We start from the raw sequence: 18,173 nt of genomic DNA on the forward strand, positions 1-18,173 counted from the left end.
CCCATTGCCGGTTTCTATATGGTGAGATTTAATCTACAAAGTTCGCAAATAAGATTGAAAGAGTACAGAAAAAAATTTACAAGGATGTTGCCAGAACTGAAAGACCTGAGTTATAAGGAAAGATTGAACAGGTGAGGACTTTATTCCTTAGAACGTAGAAGACTGAGAGGAGATTTGATAGAGGTATACAAAATTCTGAAGGGTATAGATAGGGTAAAGGTAAGCAGGCTTTTTCCACTGAGGTTGGATGGGACTACAACTAGAGGTGATGGTTTAAGGGTGAAGGTGAAAAGTTTAAGGGGAGCATAAGGGGAAACGTCTTGACTCAGAGGGTTGTGAGTGTGTGGAATGAGCTGCCAGTGCAGGTGGTGCATGTGAGCTCGATTTCAACATTTAAGAGAAGTTTAGATAGGTACATGGGTGGTAGGGCTATGGTCCCAGTGCAGGTTGATGGGAGTTGGGTTCAAATGGTTCAGCATGGATTAGATGGGCCAAAGGGCCTTTTCTGTGATGCTAAGACCCCCTTCAATTTAAAGATTTTATTGAAATAGGCATGGATGAAACGCTTGCCTCTCATGGGTCTGCAAAATTCCCATTTACAGCATCTGGCTTACTCATTTGTCTGGAGTTTGAGATATCGTCTCAAATACAGCAGGGTGTACAGACGGAATCGGGGAGTAGGCTAAGTATTCGGCGGAGCTGTGGTCCAGGTCAAGAACGCCAATGGTCAGGAACATGGGTAGATTACAGCTGGAGCTAAGGTCCAAAGTGTTTGTATATTTCGGCTTGCTTTATTTTTATTGGTGTGTATCATGTAAAAATGAAATAAAAATATTGGGGGATTAATAACATTTTATTTTACGTAACACTGAGTACATTTTTAGCAACATTCCAATGGTTTAATAGAAGACACACTCATTAGCCACTTTATTAGGTACAGGCGTGGAACCTGGAGTGGTCTTCTGCTGCTGTAGCCCACCCACTCCCAGATTCAACAAGATCTGTATTCAGAGATGCTCTTTGGCTCACCACGTGGTTATCTGAGTTACTGACACGCCCCTGAGAGCTTGGACCAGTCTGGCCATTCTCCTCTGACCTCTTTCATTAGCAAGGCAAATACATTAGAGGCTTTTAGGAGACGTTTGGATAGGCACATGGATGTAAGGAAGATGGAGGGGTATGGACACGGTGTAGGTAGGAGGGATTCGTGTTTGGGTGCTTTTGATTTACTTTTAATCTGGTTCAGCACAATATTGTGGGCCGAAGGGCCTGTTCCTGGGCTGTACTGATCCGTTCTGTTCCTGAAGACGGTAAACAGATCACATCGGGTTTTATAGAAATCTGACTGTTTTGTGGTCATCATAACTAGTTCCTTTAGGACTGGTCACGACACCAACCTTTCCCTCAATGTCAACAAAAGAGCTGAAAATTGACTTCAGAAGGGGTGGGGATGTGATGCACAGGCTGCTGCCTACATCAGTGGGGTTGAGGTTGAGAGTTACAAGTGACCATCACCAATAGCCTGAGTCAGTCCACACCAATGTCACGGGCAACGAAGCTTACCAACGCCTCCACTTCCTCAGGAGGCTGAGGAAGTTCAGCACAGTCCCATTGACATACCAATTTTTACCATACAAAGCATCCCGTCTGGGTGCATAATGCAGGAACTCTGCATGTGACCACAAGAAACCGCAGAGCTGTTGTGACCATAGCTCAGCACATCACAGGAACCAGCCCCGTGCCATGGACTCTCTTCTGTACTTACCCCCTCCTCGGTAAGGCAGCCAGCAGCACTAAAGCAAATGCAATAAGCGTATACGTCTCTGTGCGACAGGAGAACACACACAGCATAATAGTCTCTGTTTTGTTATTTCGTACATTATTATTGCACAGTATCCCACATTAGTAAACTATTACTGTATATATTATTATTCTGCACTTAGACCATAAGACAAAGGAGCAGAAGTCGGCCATATGGCCCATCGAGTCTGCACCGCCACTTTATCATGAGCTGATCCATTCTCCCATTTAGTCCCACTCCCCCGCCTTCTCACCATAACCTTTGATGCCCTGGCTACACAGATACCTATCAATCTCTGCCTTAAATACACCCAATGACTTGGCCTCCACTGCCGCCCATGGCAACAAGTCCCATAGATTCACCACCCTCTGACTAAAAAAATTTCTTTGCATCTTTGTTCTGAATGGGCGCCCTTCAATCCTTAAGTCATGCCCTCTCGTACTAGACTCCCCCATCATGGGAAACAACTTTGCCACATCCACTCTGTCCATGCCTTTCAACATTCAAAATGTCTCTATGAGGTCTCCCCTCATTCTTCTAAACTCCAAGGAATACAGCCCAAGAGCGGACAAACGTTCCTCATATGTTAACCCTCTCGTTCCCGGAACATTCTAGTGAATCTTCTCTGCACCCTCTCCAACGTCAGCACATCCTTTCTTAAATAAGGAGACCAAAACTGCCCACAGTACTCCAAGTGCGGTCTCACCAGTGCCTTATAGATCCTCAACATCACATCCCTGCTCCTATACTCTGTTCCTCTAGAAATGAATGCCAACATTGCATTCACCTTCTTCACCACCGACTCAACCTGGAGGTTAACCTTAAGGGTATCCTGTACGAGGACTCCCAAGTCCCGTTGCAACTCTGAACTTTGAATTCTGAATGACTTAATGACTGAACACCAACAAAACCATTATTATATTTACTATTATTATTGCTAAGTGTTGTTGCTGTAATGAAATAATTGGCCACTCAGGATCAATAAAGTATTTATTATTATTATTAAAAATCCTACGCACCCTGCACATTCTCTTTTCACTCCTCTCCCATTGGGCCAAAGATACGAACAGCTGAAAGAACTGAGCTGGAACCAGGCTCACGGACAGCTTCTGCCCCACTGCTGTCAGACACTTAAATGGACCTCTTGTGCAGTAAGATGTACTCCTGGCCTCACAATCTACTTCATTATGAGTTTGCACTTTACCTGCACTGCACTCTTTTGGTAGGTTTGACACGTTATTCTTTTACGTAATTCCAGGTCAATGCACACTGCAATGATTTGATCTGCATAAGCAGTGTGCAAACAACAAACTTTTCACTGTATCTTGGTGCATATGACAATAATAAACCAATACCAATTATATTGCCACCCCCCAAGGTGTTGTAACATCAATTAGACGGTGAGCCAAACTCCATTCAAAATGACATGAGAGTCAGGGTATGGTCTCCTAGCTCCTTGGGTTTTATTTCAGACTCAATGGCACAATAGAGTGAATAAGGAGTGAAACTGAAAAAACAACAAAATACAACACAAATCTAGCCAGTCCCACAAGTAAATATGCACAGGTAAGTGAGAACTTAGCTAAATTTCCTACAGGTAAGTATTATAGGATTCTGACTGCAGTTAAGTAGTATGTGTAAACCATTAGCATCTAAGTTAGTGTCTAATAAACTCAAAATTAATGTTCTATTTTAGCAAAATCTTACTGATATCTTTAGATTAACGTCTAAACAGTATAACATCAAGTTACAGTCAATGCTTCTGCTGGGGAAACAACAGGGGGGTTTTAGACAGAAACTTTTTTAGCTCCTGACATAAACCTCTGGACTTCTGCCAGCCAAAGTGCTTTCCTACTTCCTAGTTCCTGACTGCAGGAAGTGACCTCATACAGATCTGAAACTGCTCTTTTCGAAATAAAAGCCATATGTGCTTAATCACATAGAAAAAGAACATAAGTCAATTGCTTGAAAATAGTACTGCTGTGAAACAACACAGTGGACTCAGACCTAGTCTCCAGTGCTCTTTTGTGTAGTTTGCATGTTCATCTTGTGACCGTGTAGGCTTCACTGTAGTGCTCTAGTTTCTTTCCATGATCCAGCAGACTTTATCCTTACTGTCTGAAGTTATTGTGTGTTATATATGTGTGCAAATCAAATCAAGTTTAATTATCATTCAGCCATAATAGATACGGCAAATGAGGCAGCATCCCTCGGGGGCCATGGTGCAGAGCGAACAAAATAGTTCATTCAAAAAAGCGAGTAGAGAAGCCTCTTCATGCGGGATAAGAACATTTATGTAGTCCGACACCCTCAGTGACATGTCCTGCAATCGATGGTACAATCTCCTGGCAGTGTGTATATAAATAAATGCCATCAGGTTGGCAGACAGAGAAAGCAGGATCTCCCAGTAGCCACACATTTTAATTCCACGTCCCATTCCCATTCTGATATGTCTATCCACGGCCTCCTCTACTGTAAAGATGAAGCCACACTCAGGTTGGAGGAACCACACATTATATTCCGTCTGGGTAGCCTCCAACCTGATGGCATGAACATTGACTTCTCAAACTTCCGCTAATGCCCCACCTCCCCCTCGTACCCCGTCCATTATTTATTTATATACACACATTCTTTCTCTCTCTCTCCTTTTTCTCCCTCTGTCCCTCTGACTATACCCCTTGCCCATCCTCTGGGTTTTCCTCCCGCCTCCCCCTTTTCCTTCTCCCTGGGCCTCCTGTCCCGTGATCCTCTCATATCCCTTTTGCCAATCACCTGTCCAACTCTTGGCTCCATCCCTCCCCCTCCTGTCTTTTCCTATCATTTTGGATCTCCCCCCTCCCACGTTAAGATCTCTTACTAGCTCTTCCTTCAGTTAGTCCTGAAGAAGGGTCTCGGCCCGAAACGTCGACTGTACCTCTTCCCAGAGATGCTGCCTGGCCTGCTGCGTTCACCAGCAACTTTTGTGTGTGTTGCTCGAAATTCGAGCATCTGTAGATTTCCTCATGTTTGCTTGTTTTACTCCTGCCAATCTGGTTGAACACATTTTTTTTTTGTCTGCCTGAGCCCACAGACCTTTTTCCGTATCATCCTGGTGGCCCACACGAACACTCAGCTTTGAGCCATCAGCAGACCCGGAATGGTACTGCTCCAGCATCATCTTCATAAGCCGAGGATGAAGGACATTAGGGTTGTATCGTAGTTCTTGTCCTCATTCATTTAACTAATTTTTTTTTCTTAATCATTGCAAGTTTCAAGACCATTTAATGGAGCGACACTGTAGCATAGCGGTTAGCGCGACGCTATTACAGCTCGGGTGTCACAACCACGGATTCAGCAGCGCAGTAGATACGGCAATTCCGCTTGTGAATTTGCACGTGTCAGGAAATTATTATCTAATCGTGATAGTATTTAACTCCATTCTTGTCGTCGTAGTGCTTGTCGAGACTTGGACAGAGCATAGCAAAGCCTCGCTGCTGCTTTGCATTCGGCCTTCCCTGAGCCATTGGACTTTCAAAATCAAATAAAACAGTAAAGGCTGGGCCAATCAGGGCCGTTAACTGAAACTCTCAAAAGGGAAACGAAGCTTACAGTGCGGCTGAAAAGAACATCTAAACACTATACGAATACCGCTGGTCTTCAGAGTCAGTTGATTTTGAAAGTCCAATGGCTCAGGGAAGGTCAAATGCAGAACAGCAGCGAAGCTTTGCTATGCTCTGTCCAAGTCTCGACAAACACTAGGACGACAAGAATGGAGTTAAATACTATCACGATTAAATATTAATTACCTGACACGTGCAAATTCACAAGCGCTGTTGCCGTATCGACTGTGCTGCCGGATCCGTGGTTGTGACATCGGGATGCCGGAGTTCAATTCCGATGCCATCTCGAAGGGATTTCCAGGTCTTCCCCATGAATGTGTGGTCTTCCTCCAGGTGCTCCAGTTGTCCTCGCTTGTGGAAGGAAACAGAATTCATGACTTCAGTTGTCAGTCCAGGGTCAACATAGTTGAGTTGACATTTGTACAGTGAAAATAACTAGTTCCAACATATTTTATCCAAAATTATAAAAAGATTATCCACACAAAAATATACAAAATACAAACATTAAATATTTATTAGATCGAACAGCCAAATTATAATATGAACACTACTCCGGGAAATCTCCCACTCTCCCCATTGTTTACAATGGTCGCAAGTTTCTCAGCCGCTCTGCTGATTGACAGCTCCCTCTGCCCCGCCTCCCCGGCAGCCGACTCACTGTCACGTGATAGATGTGATTGTTGACCCGTGACGCGATGACGTCACACAGCCCCACCTTTACCGACGTCGTTTCCTGGGGAACGGGCCGTGGTGGGCGGTAGGTCCGGGATGGTGGAGTCGGTCTCCACTTGTTGGGGTTTCGGCCTCTCCTCTTCCTGCCCGCGGAACAGGAGTGTCCGTCAGCGCCTCACTGCACCGGCTCTCTGCCTCAGGTACAATACTTAAAACATATTTGCACAGTCACATGGATGGGAAAGGTTGAGAGGGATACGGGCCTAATGCAGGCAGATGGGCCGAGTTCAGCTCGACAACTTGGTCGGCGTGGATGAGTTGTACCGAAGGGACTGTTTCATTTCTGTATAGACCAGTGACTCTATTTTGGGAGGTTAAACCAGGGCAGCATGTACACAGTGAACGAGAGGTTCCGGGGAAGTTTTCCTGAACAGAGACTTTATGGGTTTCTGCTCCCCCCCCACACACCTCTGGCAGCTCATTCGGGATACCAGTTATTCTCTGTGTGAAATATTTACACTTCAGATCCCCTTCTCACTGTGACCTTAAAACTATTCCATTTAATTTTAAAAAGCCAGTCAGGATGTTCTCAATAGTCCCCCTGTAGAAAGTTCTTACGATTTGGGGTCTACACCAAATTTCTTCAACAGTCTGAGGTGAAAGATGCGCTGTTGTGCCTTTTCCACCGCACAGCCGGTATGGACAGACTGCGTGAGATCCTCGGTGATGTTTATGCCGAGGAACTTAAAGCTGTTCACCCTCTCAACCCCAGATCCATTGATGTCAATTGGAGTTAGCCTGTCTCCATGCATCCTGTAGTTCACAACCAGCTGCTTTGTTTTTGCGATATTGTCGGAGAGGTTGTTTTCTTGACACCACTGTGTCAGGGTGATGACTTCTCTGTAGGCTGCCTCATAATTATTTGAAATTAGGCCAATCAGTGGAGTGTCGTCAGTAAATTTAATAAGCAGATTGGAGCTGTGGGTGGTGACACAGTCATGGGAATACAGAGAGTAAAGAAGGGAGCTCAGTACACAGCCCTGAGGGGCACCTGTTGTGGGTCAGAGGGACAGCGGTGAGGGAGCCCACTCTTACCACCTGCCAGCTACAGAAGGCAGGATGAAGGGTGAGGTCTCTTAGCTTCTTGTGGAGGCTGCAGGGAATTATGGTGTTGAATGCTCAACCCTAGCCCAAGAACAGCATTCTGACATGAGCATCCCTCTTCTCCAAGGACGATGTGCAGAGCTGTGACTATTACATCAGCCGTTGATTGGTTGTGTCAGTAGGCGAATTGGGGGACCCGTGTGGGTGACAGCACACTGCAGATGTAGTTCTTGACCAGCCTCTCAAAGCATTTACTTATTATTGAGGTGAGTGTATGACAGGAGATTGTGGGATTGAGTTCAAGAGCTGTAAGGTAAAGCCCTTGGTCAGACCCCACTTGGAGTTCTGTGTTCAGTTCTGGTCACCTCACTACAGGAAGGATGTGAAGAGGAGTGCAGAGGAGATTTACAAGGATGCTGCCTGGATTGGAGAGCATGCCTTATGAGAATAGGTTGAGTGAACTTGGCCTTTTCTCCTTGGAGCGATGGAGGATGAGAAGTGACCTGATAGAGGTGTACAAGATGATGAGGGTCTTTGATCCTGTGGATAGTCAGAGGTCCTTTCCCTGGGCTAAAAGGGCTAACACGAGGGGACATAGTTTTAAGGTGCCTGGAAATAGGTACTGAGGGGTTGTTAGTGGGAAGTTTTTCACACAGAGTGGTGGGTGCATGGAATGCACTGCTGGCGATGGTGGTGAAAGCGGATAAAATAGTGTATTTTAAGAGAATCTTAGGTAGGTACATGGAGCTTAGAAAAATAGAGGGTTATGCACTTGGGAATTTCTGGGCAGTTTCTGGAGTAGGTAACATGTTCGGCACAACATTGTGGGCCGAACGGCCTGTAATGTGCTGCAGATTTCTATGTTTTCTATGAATGAATAAATCACAGTAAATCATTTATACATATATTAAATAGTAAAAATAGTACAGAAACTGATATATATGTGTTTATGCTTTCTCAGATGCAAGTTGATCCTATCGTTAAAAATCATTTCCAAAAATATCCCTACCACTAATGTAAGAGTCACCAGGGTATAGTTTCCTGTCTTGTCCCTATTGCAGTTCTTAAAAAGGGGAAGAATATTTTTCTTCTGCATCCTGGCCGGTAATTAAAAGAGCATTAGTTTTGAGTTTTGTTAAATTCTTGACTTTTTTTTAATCCCTCAACCATCAGGTTTTTCAACCAAAGTTCAAAGTACATTTATTATCAAAGTAAGTTTATATTCTACAAACTTGAGGTTCGTTCCAAACAGGCTGCCATAAAACAAAGAAAGCCGAAAGAACCCACTAATAAAGCAAGAAGACTGTCAAACACCCAATGTGCAGAAAGGAAAATAAATCATGCAAACAATAAACGCAAGCAAATACTGTAGCATTTTGAACTGAAATCCTCAGAGAGTCCGTCCACAGATGTTTAGTTCAGTGCAGAATGGAGCAGCGAGCTGAACCGGCTTGTCCCTGGCCTCGGGCCCAACACACTGACCATTTCAATCTGGCCTGGCACCTAAATCATCATCCAAACACTGGGTTCAGTTGCTTCGATACCATCTGGGGCCTGGTCCCCGCTGCCTCCATTTGGCCTGTACCTGACTTTTCCATTTGGGCCCGGCGTTTAAATCATTGTGTCTTCCTCACTCTCAGTGACGGACCGGCTGCCTCACCTCTGTTCTGCCACATCAAATTGCCTCCAAGTCCAAAGAGAAGTTACAGGCTATTCATTTACTAGAAAAAGAGATTCACCAGTGTCAGCTTAAACCAGAACCAGTGGAGATAACTCCAATTAACTTCACTTAACTCATCACTGAACTGTTTCCCACAATCTATGGACTCTCTTTCACGACTTCTGTATCTTATGTTCTCTATTTATTTCTCATTTCTTTATGATTATTATTATTTTCTCTCTTGTATTTGCACACGTTATTGTCGCTTACACATTGGTTATTTGGTTACTGGGTTGGGTGCAGTCTTTCATTGATTATGTTGTGGTTCTTGGATTTACTGAGTAAGACAATAAGACGTAGCAGCAGAAGTAGGCCATTTGGCCCATCGAGTCTGCTCCACCATTCAATCATGGCTGACCCTTGTTTCTCCTCCTCAGCCTCACTCCCCGACATTTTCCCCGAAGCCTTTGATGCCCCATCCAATCAAGAAACTATCAAACTCTGCCTTAAATACACCCAATGACCTGGCCTCCACAGTTACCTCTGGTAATAAATTTCACAAATTCACCACACTCTGGCTAAAGAAATTTCTCTGCATCTCTGTTTTAAATGGGCACCCCTCTACCTGAGGCTGTGCCCACTTGTCTTAGACTCCCTTGCCATGGGAAATGGGAAACATCTTTTCCACATCTACTCTGTCTAGTCCGTTCAACATTTGAAAGGTTTCAATGAGATCCCCCCTCATCCTTCTAAATTCCAGTGAGTACAGACCCAGAGCTATCAAACATTCCTCAGAGGCTAACACTCTCAATCCTGGAATCATCCTTATGAACCTCCTCTGAACCCTCTCCAATGCCACTACATCTTTTCCCAGTTGAGGAGCCCAAAATTGTTCACTGTGCTCAAGGTGAGGTCTCACCAGTGCCTCAGCATCACATCCCTGCTCTTATATTTGAGACCCCTTGAAATGAATGTTAATTATAGTATTTGCCTTCCTCATCACCAACTCTATCTGCAAGTTAACCTTTAGGTTGTTCTGCACGAGGACTGTCAATTTCCTTAGCATCTCAGATTTTTGGATTTTCTGCCCACTTAGAAAAAGTCTGCACATTTATTTCCACTGCCAAAGAGCATGACCATGCGTTTTCTGACATTGTATTTCTTTCGCTACTCTCTTGCCCATCTCCTGATCTGTCTAAGTCCTTCTGCTGCCGACCCATTTCCTCAACACTACCTGCCCCTCCACCAGTCTTCATATCATCGGTAAACTTGACAACAAAGCCATCTATTTCATCATCTATATCATTGATATCCAGCATAAAAAGAAGCGGTCGTAACACTGACTCCTGCAGAACACCACTACTTACTGGCAACCAACCAGAAAAGGATCCTTTTATTACCACTCGCTGCCTTCTACCGATCAGTCAATGCTTGTACCTTCCCTGTAATACCGTGGGCTCTTAATGTGGTAAGCAGCTTTACATGTGGCACCTTGTCAAAGGCCTTCTGAAAGTCCAAATATACAACATGGACAGCATCCCCTTTATCTATCCTACATGTAATCTTCTCAAAGAATCCTAACAGGTTCATCAGGCAAGATTTTCCCTTAAGGAAACCATGCAGTATTTGTCCTATCTTGTTCTGTGTCTCCAAGTACTCCATAACTTCATCCTTAACAATTGACTACAACAACTTCCCAACCACTGAGTTCAGGCTAACTGGTCTATAATTTCCTTTCTGTTGTTTTCCTGGAGTCTTAAAGAGTGGAGTGACATTTGCAGTTTTCCAATCATCTGGCACCATGCTAGAGTCCAATGATTTTGAAACATAATTACTAATGACCTCACAATCTTGATTGCTATCTCTTTCAGAACTGTAGGGTGCAGTACATCTGGTCCAGGTGACATGTACACTCAGGCCTTTCAGCTTTTTGAGCACCTTCTCACTTGTAATAGTAACTGCATTCATTTCTCTTCCCTCACACCCTTCAATATGTGACACACTGCTAGTGTCTTCTGCAAAGACTCATGCAAAATACCCAAACAACAGGAATTTTGCAGATGCTGGAAATTCAAGCAACACACATAAAAGTTGCTGGTGAACGCAGCAGGCCAGGCAGCATCTCTAGGAAGAGGTGCAGTTGACGTTTCAGGCCGAGACCCTTCGTCATGCAAAATACCCGTTTAGTTCATTTGCCATCTCCTTGGCCCCGTTATTATTTCTCCACCCTCATATTCCAGCAGTCCTATATCCACTCTCATCTATTTTATTTTTAATATACTTGAAAAGCTTTTACTATCCACTTTGATATTGTTTGCTATTTGTTTTCACATTTCATATTTTCCCTCCTATTATTACATGTAGGCTTTTAAAAGCTTACCACTGTCTTACCACTAATTTTTGCATTGTTGGATGCACTTTCTTTTGCTTTTACATTAGCTTTGACTTCCCTTATCAGCCCCATTTTGCCATTTGAGTATTTCTTTTGGAATACATCTATCCTGCATCTTCCTCACTTTTCCAACAAACTCACACCATTGCTTCTCTGCTTGATCCCTGCCAGCATCTGCTTCCAATTTACTTTGGCCAACTGCTCCCTCATCCCACTGTAATATCTTGTACTTCACTGAGATACTGATACGTCAGACTTCACTTTCTTTCCATCAAATTTCAAGCTGAACACAATCATATTGTCATCAGTGTGTCCTAAGGATTCTTTTACCTTAAGGGCCCTAATTACCTTGGTTTCATTATATAACACCCAATCTAATGTAGCTCATCCCTGTTCTAAAAAAACATCTTGCAGGTATTCAACAAACTCACTCTCTTGAGATCTATTTCCAACCTGATTTTCCCAATCTATCTGCATGTTGAAACCTCCCATGACTATCATAACGTTGCCCTTTTGACACATCTTCGCTATTTCCTGTTGTAATCTGTGGTCCATATCCAAGCTACTGTTTGGAGGCCTGTATATAACTGCCATCAGGGTCCTTTTACCCTTGCAGTTTCTTAATTCAATGCAGAATGATTCAACATCTTCTGATCCTATATCGCATCTATCTCTGGTACAACATGTAACCTTGGACATTTAACTCCCAACTGCAAGCATCCTTCTGCCATGACTCAGCGATGGCCATGACATCATATCGGACAATCTGTAATAGGGCAATAAGATCATCCACCTTATTTCTTATACTCTGTGGATAGAGATATAACACTTTGAGTACAATATTGCTCCCCTTTGATCCTGCATCCCTCATGCACTGATACCCACCCTGCTGGCTGCAGTTGTGTCCTATCATCTGCCTGCCCTTCCTGACAGTCCAATTGCATGCTATCTTTGCCTTTTTACCCTCGATACTATCCTGACTGCCTTCACTCTGGTTCCTGCCGCCAAATTAGTTTAACCCTCCACTACCGCTCTAACAAACCAGCAGTATGCCCACAAGAAAACTAATCTCAGGGTTGTATATGGTGACAGAAATGTATTTTGATAGTACATTTTCTTTCAGCTTTGAACTTTGTAGTAGAGAGCTGTGTGTTGTACTGGTCTGTGTCCTCACTGGCCGGTGCTGTGCTCTGGCAGCTCAGTGTGCTTGGTATACAGTGTCAGTGTTTCGACAGAAGTGTGTCCTTATTACACAATTGACCTTGTCCACCCTGGAGCTTGGTAGATTCACTGGAAATCAGAATGGTTTCTTCAGACTATTATTGGGTAGAGAATCATTCTGTGATCGTCGAGACTATTTGACCCATCAAGTTAATACCACCTCCTGCTACAACATTTCCACAGTCCCATTCCCCACTCTGTCCCCACAGCTCTGCAGGTCATTTCCCCTGAAGGACCTGTCTAATTCCTCTTTGAACACTGGTTGTTCCTGCCACCACTCTGCTGAGTCCCATATTTCCCAAGGTGAAGTCAAGAATGTCCCCCTCCCTGGTGGACCACAGATTGTTTCAGGAAACCTTTCTGAACACAAATAATGCCACATCCAAGCCTCATTTTGTAAGGGAGTCCCAGTTACTCTGAGGAGATATTCACTCACCGGATCTACTCTGTTGTTTTTACATCATCCCATGACCTGTTAACATATCTGTTTCTGTCTCTTACTGGCTATTGGGAGGCCGACAGTATAATCCCATCATGGTGATTGCACCTTTCTTATTCCTGATCTCTATCCAGATTGTCTGACTGGATGAGCCTCTGGGGTGACCATGACCTTGTGACGTTCTGCCTGATCAGCAGTACCGCTCCCCAACCTCATTCACCTCCCTCAGGACTGTCTGAATCATCTAAATCCTGGAAGGTTTATCTGTCAGTCCTGCCCTTCTCTCAGCCAGATCTCTGTAATGGATGAGTCACCATGCCATGTACTAATCCAGAATCTAAGTACGTCTGCCTTAACCATTCTACACTGCACTGATATAAACACACTTCAGGCCCTCAGTGCCACTGTGCTCATTAACTTGGCCTAACTTCACAGTGGTGCACTGGGCCAGTGGCATCAACATGGGTGATCCATCAGACTCAATAAACTGATTGGAAAGGCTGGCTCTGTTCTAGGAGTCAAACTGGACACACTGGAGGCCGTGGTAGAACAAAGGACCCGACGGAAAATCCTGGCAATTCTGGACAATGTTTCTCACCCTCTGCAGGCCACCTTGTCTGAACAGAGGAGCACCTTCTGTAACAGACTAAGACAACTCTGCTGCTCGGAAGAACGCTGTATGAAGTCATTCTTACACTGGGCCGTCAGGGTCAATAATGAGTCAACCTATAGCCGGGGAAGTGACCCCCCCCCCCCCCCATGTTCGACTGTTGGAGGTAACTTACTTTTCATTCTTTCTCTTGCTTCCCTTCTGATATTTGTATATCTGTGCACTTGTAATGCTACTGAGACACTGTAATTTATCCATTTGCACTTACTTTCTGTGTTAATCCACATCCATCAATGCCAGTTACTGACCTCTTACTCTTCCCATCACCTGTCCTGAAGGAGAGCCCAATGATGCCTTTATTTAGGTTGAGGATACTGGTTCTGGACCCTGGTGTTCACCCTCAATCTGTGGTCTGGAGATCTCCCACATTGTGATCACTTCTTCAGGGATCCTTCACCACAAGATCTCTCTGTAATCCCACCTCATTGCACAGATTACATCTGAAATGGCCTGTTCATGGGTAAGATACTGCTGTAAGAAACTGTCTCTGACCATTCCACAAATTCCTCTTCCACTGTACCAGTTTGATTAGCTTAATCAATACACAGACTGAAGCAAACACACAGAAAATGCTGGAGGAACTCAGCAAACAGTTGACATTTCGGGCTGAGAACCTTCATCAGGATTAGAAAGAAAGGGAGAAAAGCCAGAATAAGGTGGTGGGGCAGGGGGAGGAGGAGGACAGGTGAGGGGTGGGGAACGTGTGGTTCGTGGAGGGATGATGATCTGAGGAGCTGGGTGACAGGCAGAAAAGGCAAAGAGATGAGGAGAAAGAAATCTAATAGGAGAGAATGTTGGACCATGGGATGACACGGAGGAGGTGGAGAACCAGAGAGAGTTGATGGGCAGGTCATGAGGGTGCATGAGGAGAGGTGAAGGGGTTAAATGGCATCAGAATGGGTGAAAAGGCAGAAGAAAAGTAGTAGTTCGGTGGGGGGGCTGTGGAAACGGAGGGTAGTGATTTCTTGAATTTGGAGAAATCAATGTTCATGCCATCGAGATTGGAGACCACACAGTCAGAATATGAGGCGTTGCTCGTCCAACCTGTACTCGGCCTCACTGTAGCGGGAGAGGACGCCATGTACAGACATGTTGATCATGGCCCTCCGCTGGTCAGGGTCGACCATGGATATTGCACCCGTGTTTCGGAGTCGATATGCAAGTCAGGGAAGTACGATATGTAAAGCAAGCAGTTGTCCATGCAGGGGCCCCTGCTCTCCACACAGCTGATGAATCCAAGGCAAAGGCAGAGACCGATGCAGTCAGGCACCAGCGGTGTTGCAGGATTGCCAGTCTGCATTGAACACAGGACCGACAGGACTGGATTGTTCCTCAGGGTTTACTCCCGAATTCTTCCCCATGAATGGGTCTAGCCACAGGGCAGTGGAGGTTTGAGATCAGAATTTTTCTTCCACTTGATCTGCCAAGTATGGCTGAGGAGCCTCATCTGCCCATAGCAGTTGGTTATATGACGCCAGTAAACCTATTTGCACCTTCCCCGGCACTAGAAACAGTTCATCGGGTGTAGTAGCGAAGCCAGATGTAAAAGCCAGGAGCTGGACTTGATTGACAGAGGCAATTTGAGACACACACCATTGTCAGCATTTGATGGGAAGTGGGAGCTTGTCCCATTACCACCCCACCACTGGTTAAAACAGCTGTAAGCTATGTCCGTATGTGAATGGGAAACTCAGTTGGAATAGGTTGCTACCAGCAGATCGTGGTTGTTGCACTCACAGAGCAAAGATACTCGATGCAGCGCTACCCTAATCTGCTTCTGATTAAATCTCTCACAATAATCACAGTTCCATTCTCATCTCTCTTTGATATTTCCCCTCTCTGTGTTTTATCCCATCGGGAGGAACACCTGAGGATCTTGAGACCACTCCTCCCCATGTCTTCTTTCCCTCCCCCTTTCACCATCACTGTCCCTACATGTAAAGTGCCGATGAAAAGTATTCATGCCCCTTGGAAGTTTTCATCTTTTATTGTTTCACAACATTGAATCACAGTGGAGTGAATTTGGGTTTTTTTTTGATACTGATCAACGGTAAAAAAAAACTCATTTGTGTCAAAGTGAAAACAGATCTCTAAATTAATTACAGATATAAAAACATAAAACAATTGCCTGTATAATTATTCACCCCCTTTAGTAGTAGTCATAGTCATACTTTATTGATCCGGAGGGAAATTGGTTTTCGTTACAGTTGCACCATAAATAATTAAATACTAATAAAACCATAAATAATTAAATAGTAATATGTAAATTATGCCAGGAAATAAGTCCAGGACCAGCCTATTGGCTCAGGGTGTCTGACCATTCAAGGGAGGAGTTGTAAAGTTTGATGGCCACAGGCAGGAGTGACTTCCTCTGACACTCAGTGTTGCATCTCGGTGGAATGAGTCTCTGGCTGAATGTACTCCTGTGCCCAACCAGTCCATTATGCAGTGGATGGGAGACATTGTCCAAGATGGCATGCAACTTGGACAGCATCCTCTTTTCAGACACCACCGTCAGAGAGTCCAGTTCCATCCCCACATCATCATTGGCCTTATGAATGAGTTTGTTGATTCTGTTGGTGTCTGCTACCCTCAGACTGCTGCCCCAGCACACAACAGCAAACATGATCACACTTGGCCACCACAGACTCGTAGAACATCCTCAGCATCGTCCGGCAGATGTTAAAGGACCTCAGTCTCCTCAGGAAATAGAGACGGCTCTGACTCTTCTTGTAGACAGCCTCAGTGTTCTTTGACCAGTCCAGTTTATTGTCAATTCGTATCCCCAGGTATATGTAATCCTCCACCATGTCCACACTGACCCCCCGGATGGAAGCGGGCGTCACCGGTGCTATAGCCCTCCTCAGGTCTACCACCTGCTCCTTGGTCTTTTTCACGTTAAGCTGCGGATAATTCTGCTCACACCATGTGACAAAGTTTCCTACCGTAGCCCTGTACTCAGCCTCATCTCCCTTGCTGATGCATCCAACTATGGCAGAGTCATCCGAAAACTTCTGAAGATGACAAGACTCTGTGCAGTAGTTGAAGTCTGAGGTGTAAATGGTGAAGAGAAAGGGAGACCCAGTGCTGCTGATCACTCTGTCGGACACACACAGCTCTGTATGACTCTGTATGACACACCAAATCATCACTGGTGCAGCCACTTGGTTTTAGGAGTTACATAATCAGTTTAATGGAGATCACCATGTGTAGTCAAGGTGTTTCAATTGAATGGAGTAAAATTATGTCTGTATCTGGAAGGTCCAACTACTAGTGAGTCAGTATCCTGGGAGAAACTACACCATGAAGACAAATTAACACTCGAAGCAGCTCTGCAAAAAGGTTATTAAAAAACACATGTCAGGAGATGGATTCAAGTCACTAAATACTCTTGGAGCACAGTTATGTCAATCATCCAGAAATGGGAAGAATATGGCACAGCTGTAAATCTGCCAAGAGCAGGCCATCCTCAAAAACTGAGTGACCGTGCAAGAAGGAGACCAGTGAGAGAGGCTCCACGTGACCCGTGACAACTCTAGAGGAATTACAAGCACAAAACCAAAGCGACGCAGGAACGCCTTAAAACAAGGTTAGTGTCCTGCAGTGGCCAAGTCAGGGTCCAGACCTCAATCCAATTAAAGCTGGACATGAAATGGACAGTTCACGCACAAACTGCATGCATTCTGACAGATCTTCAGCAGTTTTGTAAAGAAGAAGGGGAAAATTGCAATGTCCAGATGTGCAAAGCTGATAGAGACCTGTCCACACAGAGTCTACTATGGTTATCGTCAAAGGTGCATCATCTAATTACTAAATTGATGGAGGTGAATACTAATCCATCAATTATTTTGTGGTTTATATTTGTCATTAGTTTAAATCCCTTAGAAAAGATCCTCTCGTTTCAACACCACAGTCTTTTCTGATCATCAGTGTTTTCAATTAAATCCACGATGATTCAATGTTGTAAAACAATAAAACATGAAAACATCCAGTGAGACTAAATACTATAGACACTCTATCCACCCCCTCACCAGCACGTTATGAACAAATCCACCCTGCTCCTTTCCATTTTGCCGATTCCGTGTGGAACATTGAACATGATAGAAGGTCGAATTCCCAGTCCCAGTCTCCTTAACCATGTCCCTGCAATAGCTGGTAGATCAAACATATTCGTCAATACACAATTTGGAATAGATGGCAACCTGCCCCTCGGCCCACAATATATGTGCTAATCATAATAATGTTGAGAATTTATAAAGTACTGGTGTGGTCTCACTTGGAGTATTGTGAGCAGTTTTGGGCCCTTTATCTTGGGAAGGATGGGTGAAACTGGATGGGTTTCAAAGGACGTTCTCAAAATTGATTCCAGGGTTAAACGGCTTGTCATATGAAGAGTGTTTAATGGCTCTGGGCCTGTATTCACTGGAATAGCAAATGGTGAAAGGCCTTGATAAATTGGATGTGCAGAGGATGGGAGTATCTAAGACCAGAGGACACAGGCTCAGAATAGAGGATCCTTGTAGAATGTGGAGATGAGGAATTTCTTGAGCCATAGAGTGGTGAATCTGTGGAATTCATTGCCATAGGCAGCTCTTGATCCAAGACTTCATGTATA

The 18,173-nt window shown here is 44.5% G+C and overlaps 1 protein-coding gene across 9 annotated transcripts in view; it reads left to right on the top strand.

Annotated features, from left to right (window-relative positions):
- Nucleotides 1–6,130: 6,130 nt before the first annotated feature.
- LOC140189044 (putative transmembrane protein 244) overlaps nt 6,131–18,173 on the top strand; it is a 28,077-nt gene continuing 16,034 nt past the window's right edge. For 3 of the 9 annotated variants that reach the window (XR_011883436.1, XM_072245735.1, XM_072245736.1), the window contains exons 1-3: nt 6,131–6,272; nt 13,496–13,664; nt 13,837–14,018. Coding sequence is in view for 6 of the 9 variants with exons in the window: in XM_072245735.1 (XP_072101836.1) it covers nt 14,004–14,018 (15 nt within the window). In the remaining 3 variants the exon portion in view is untranslated. The remainder of the gene's footprint in view (nt 6,273–13,495; nt 13,665–13,836; nt 14,019–18,173) is intronic. The other 6 variants (XM_072245732.1, XM_072245733.1, XM_072245739.1 and 3 more) reach the window with 2 other exon arrangements.

The sequence above is a fragment of the Mobula birostris genome, chromosome 28, assembly GCF_030028105.1.
Source record: "Mobula birostris isolate sMobBir1 chromosome 28, sMobBir1.hap1, whole genome shotgun sequence".
Classification (NCBI taxonomy): Eukaryota; Metazoa; Chordata; class Chondrichthyes; order Myliobatiformes; family Myliobatidae; genus Mobula; species Mobula birostris.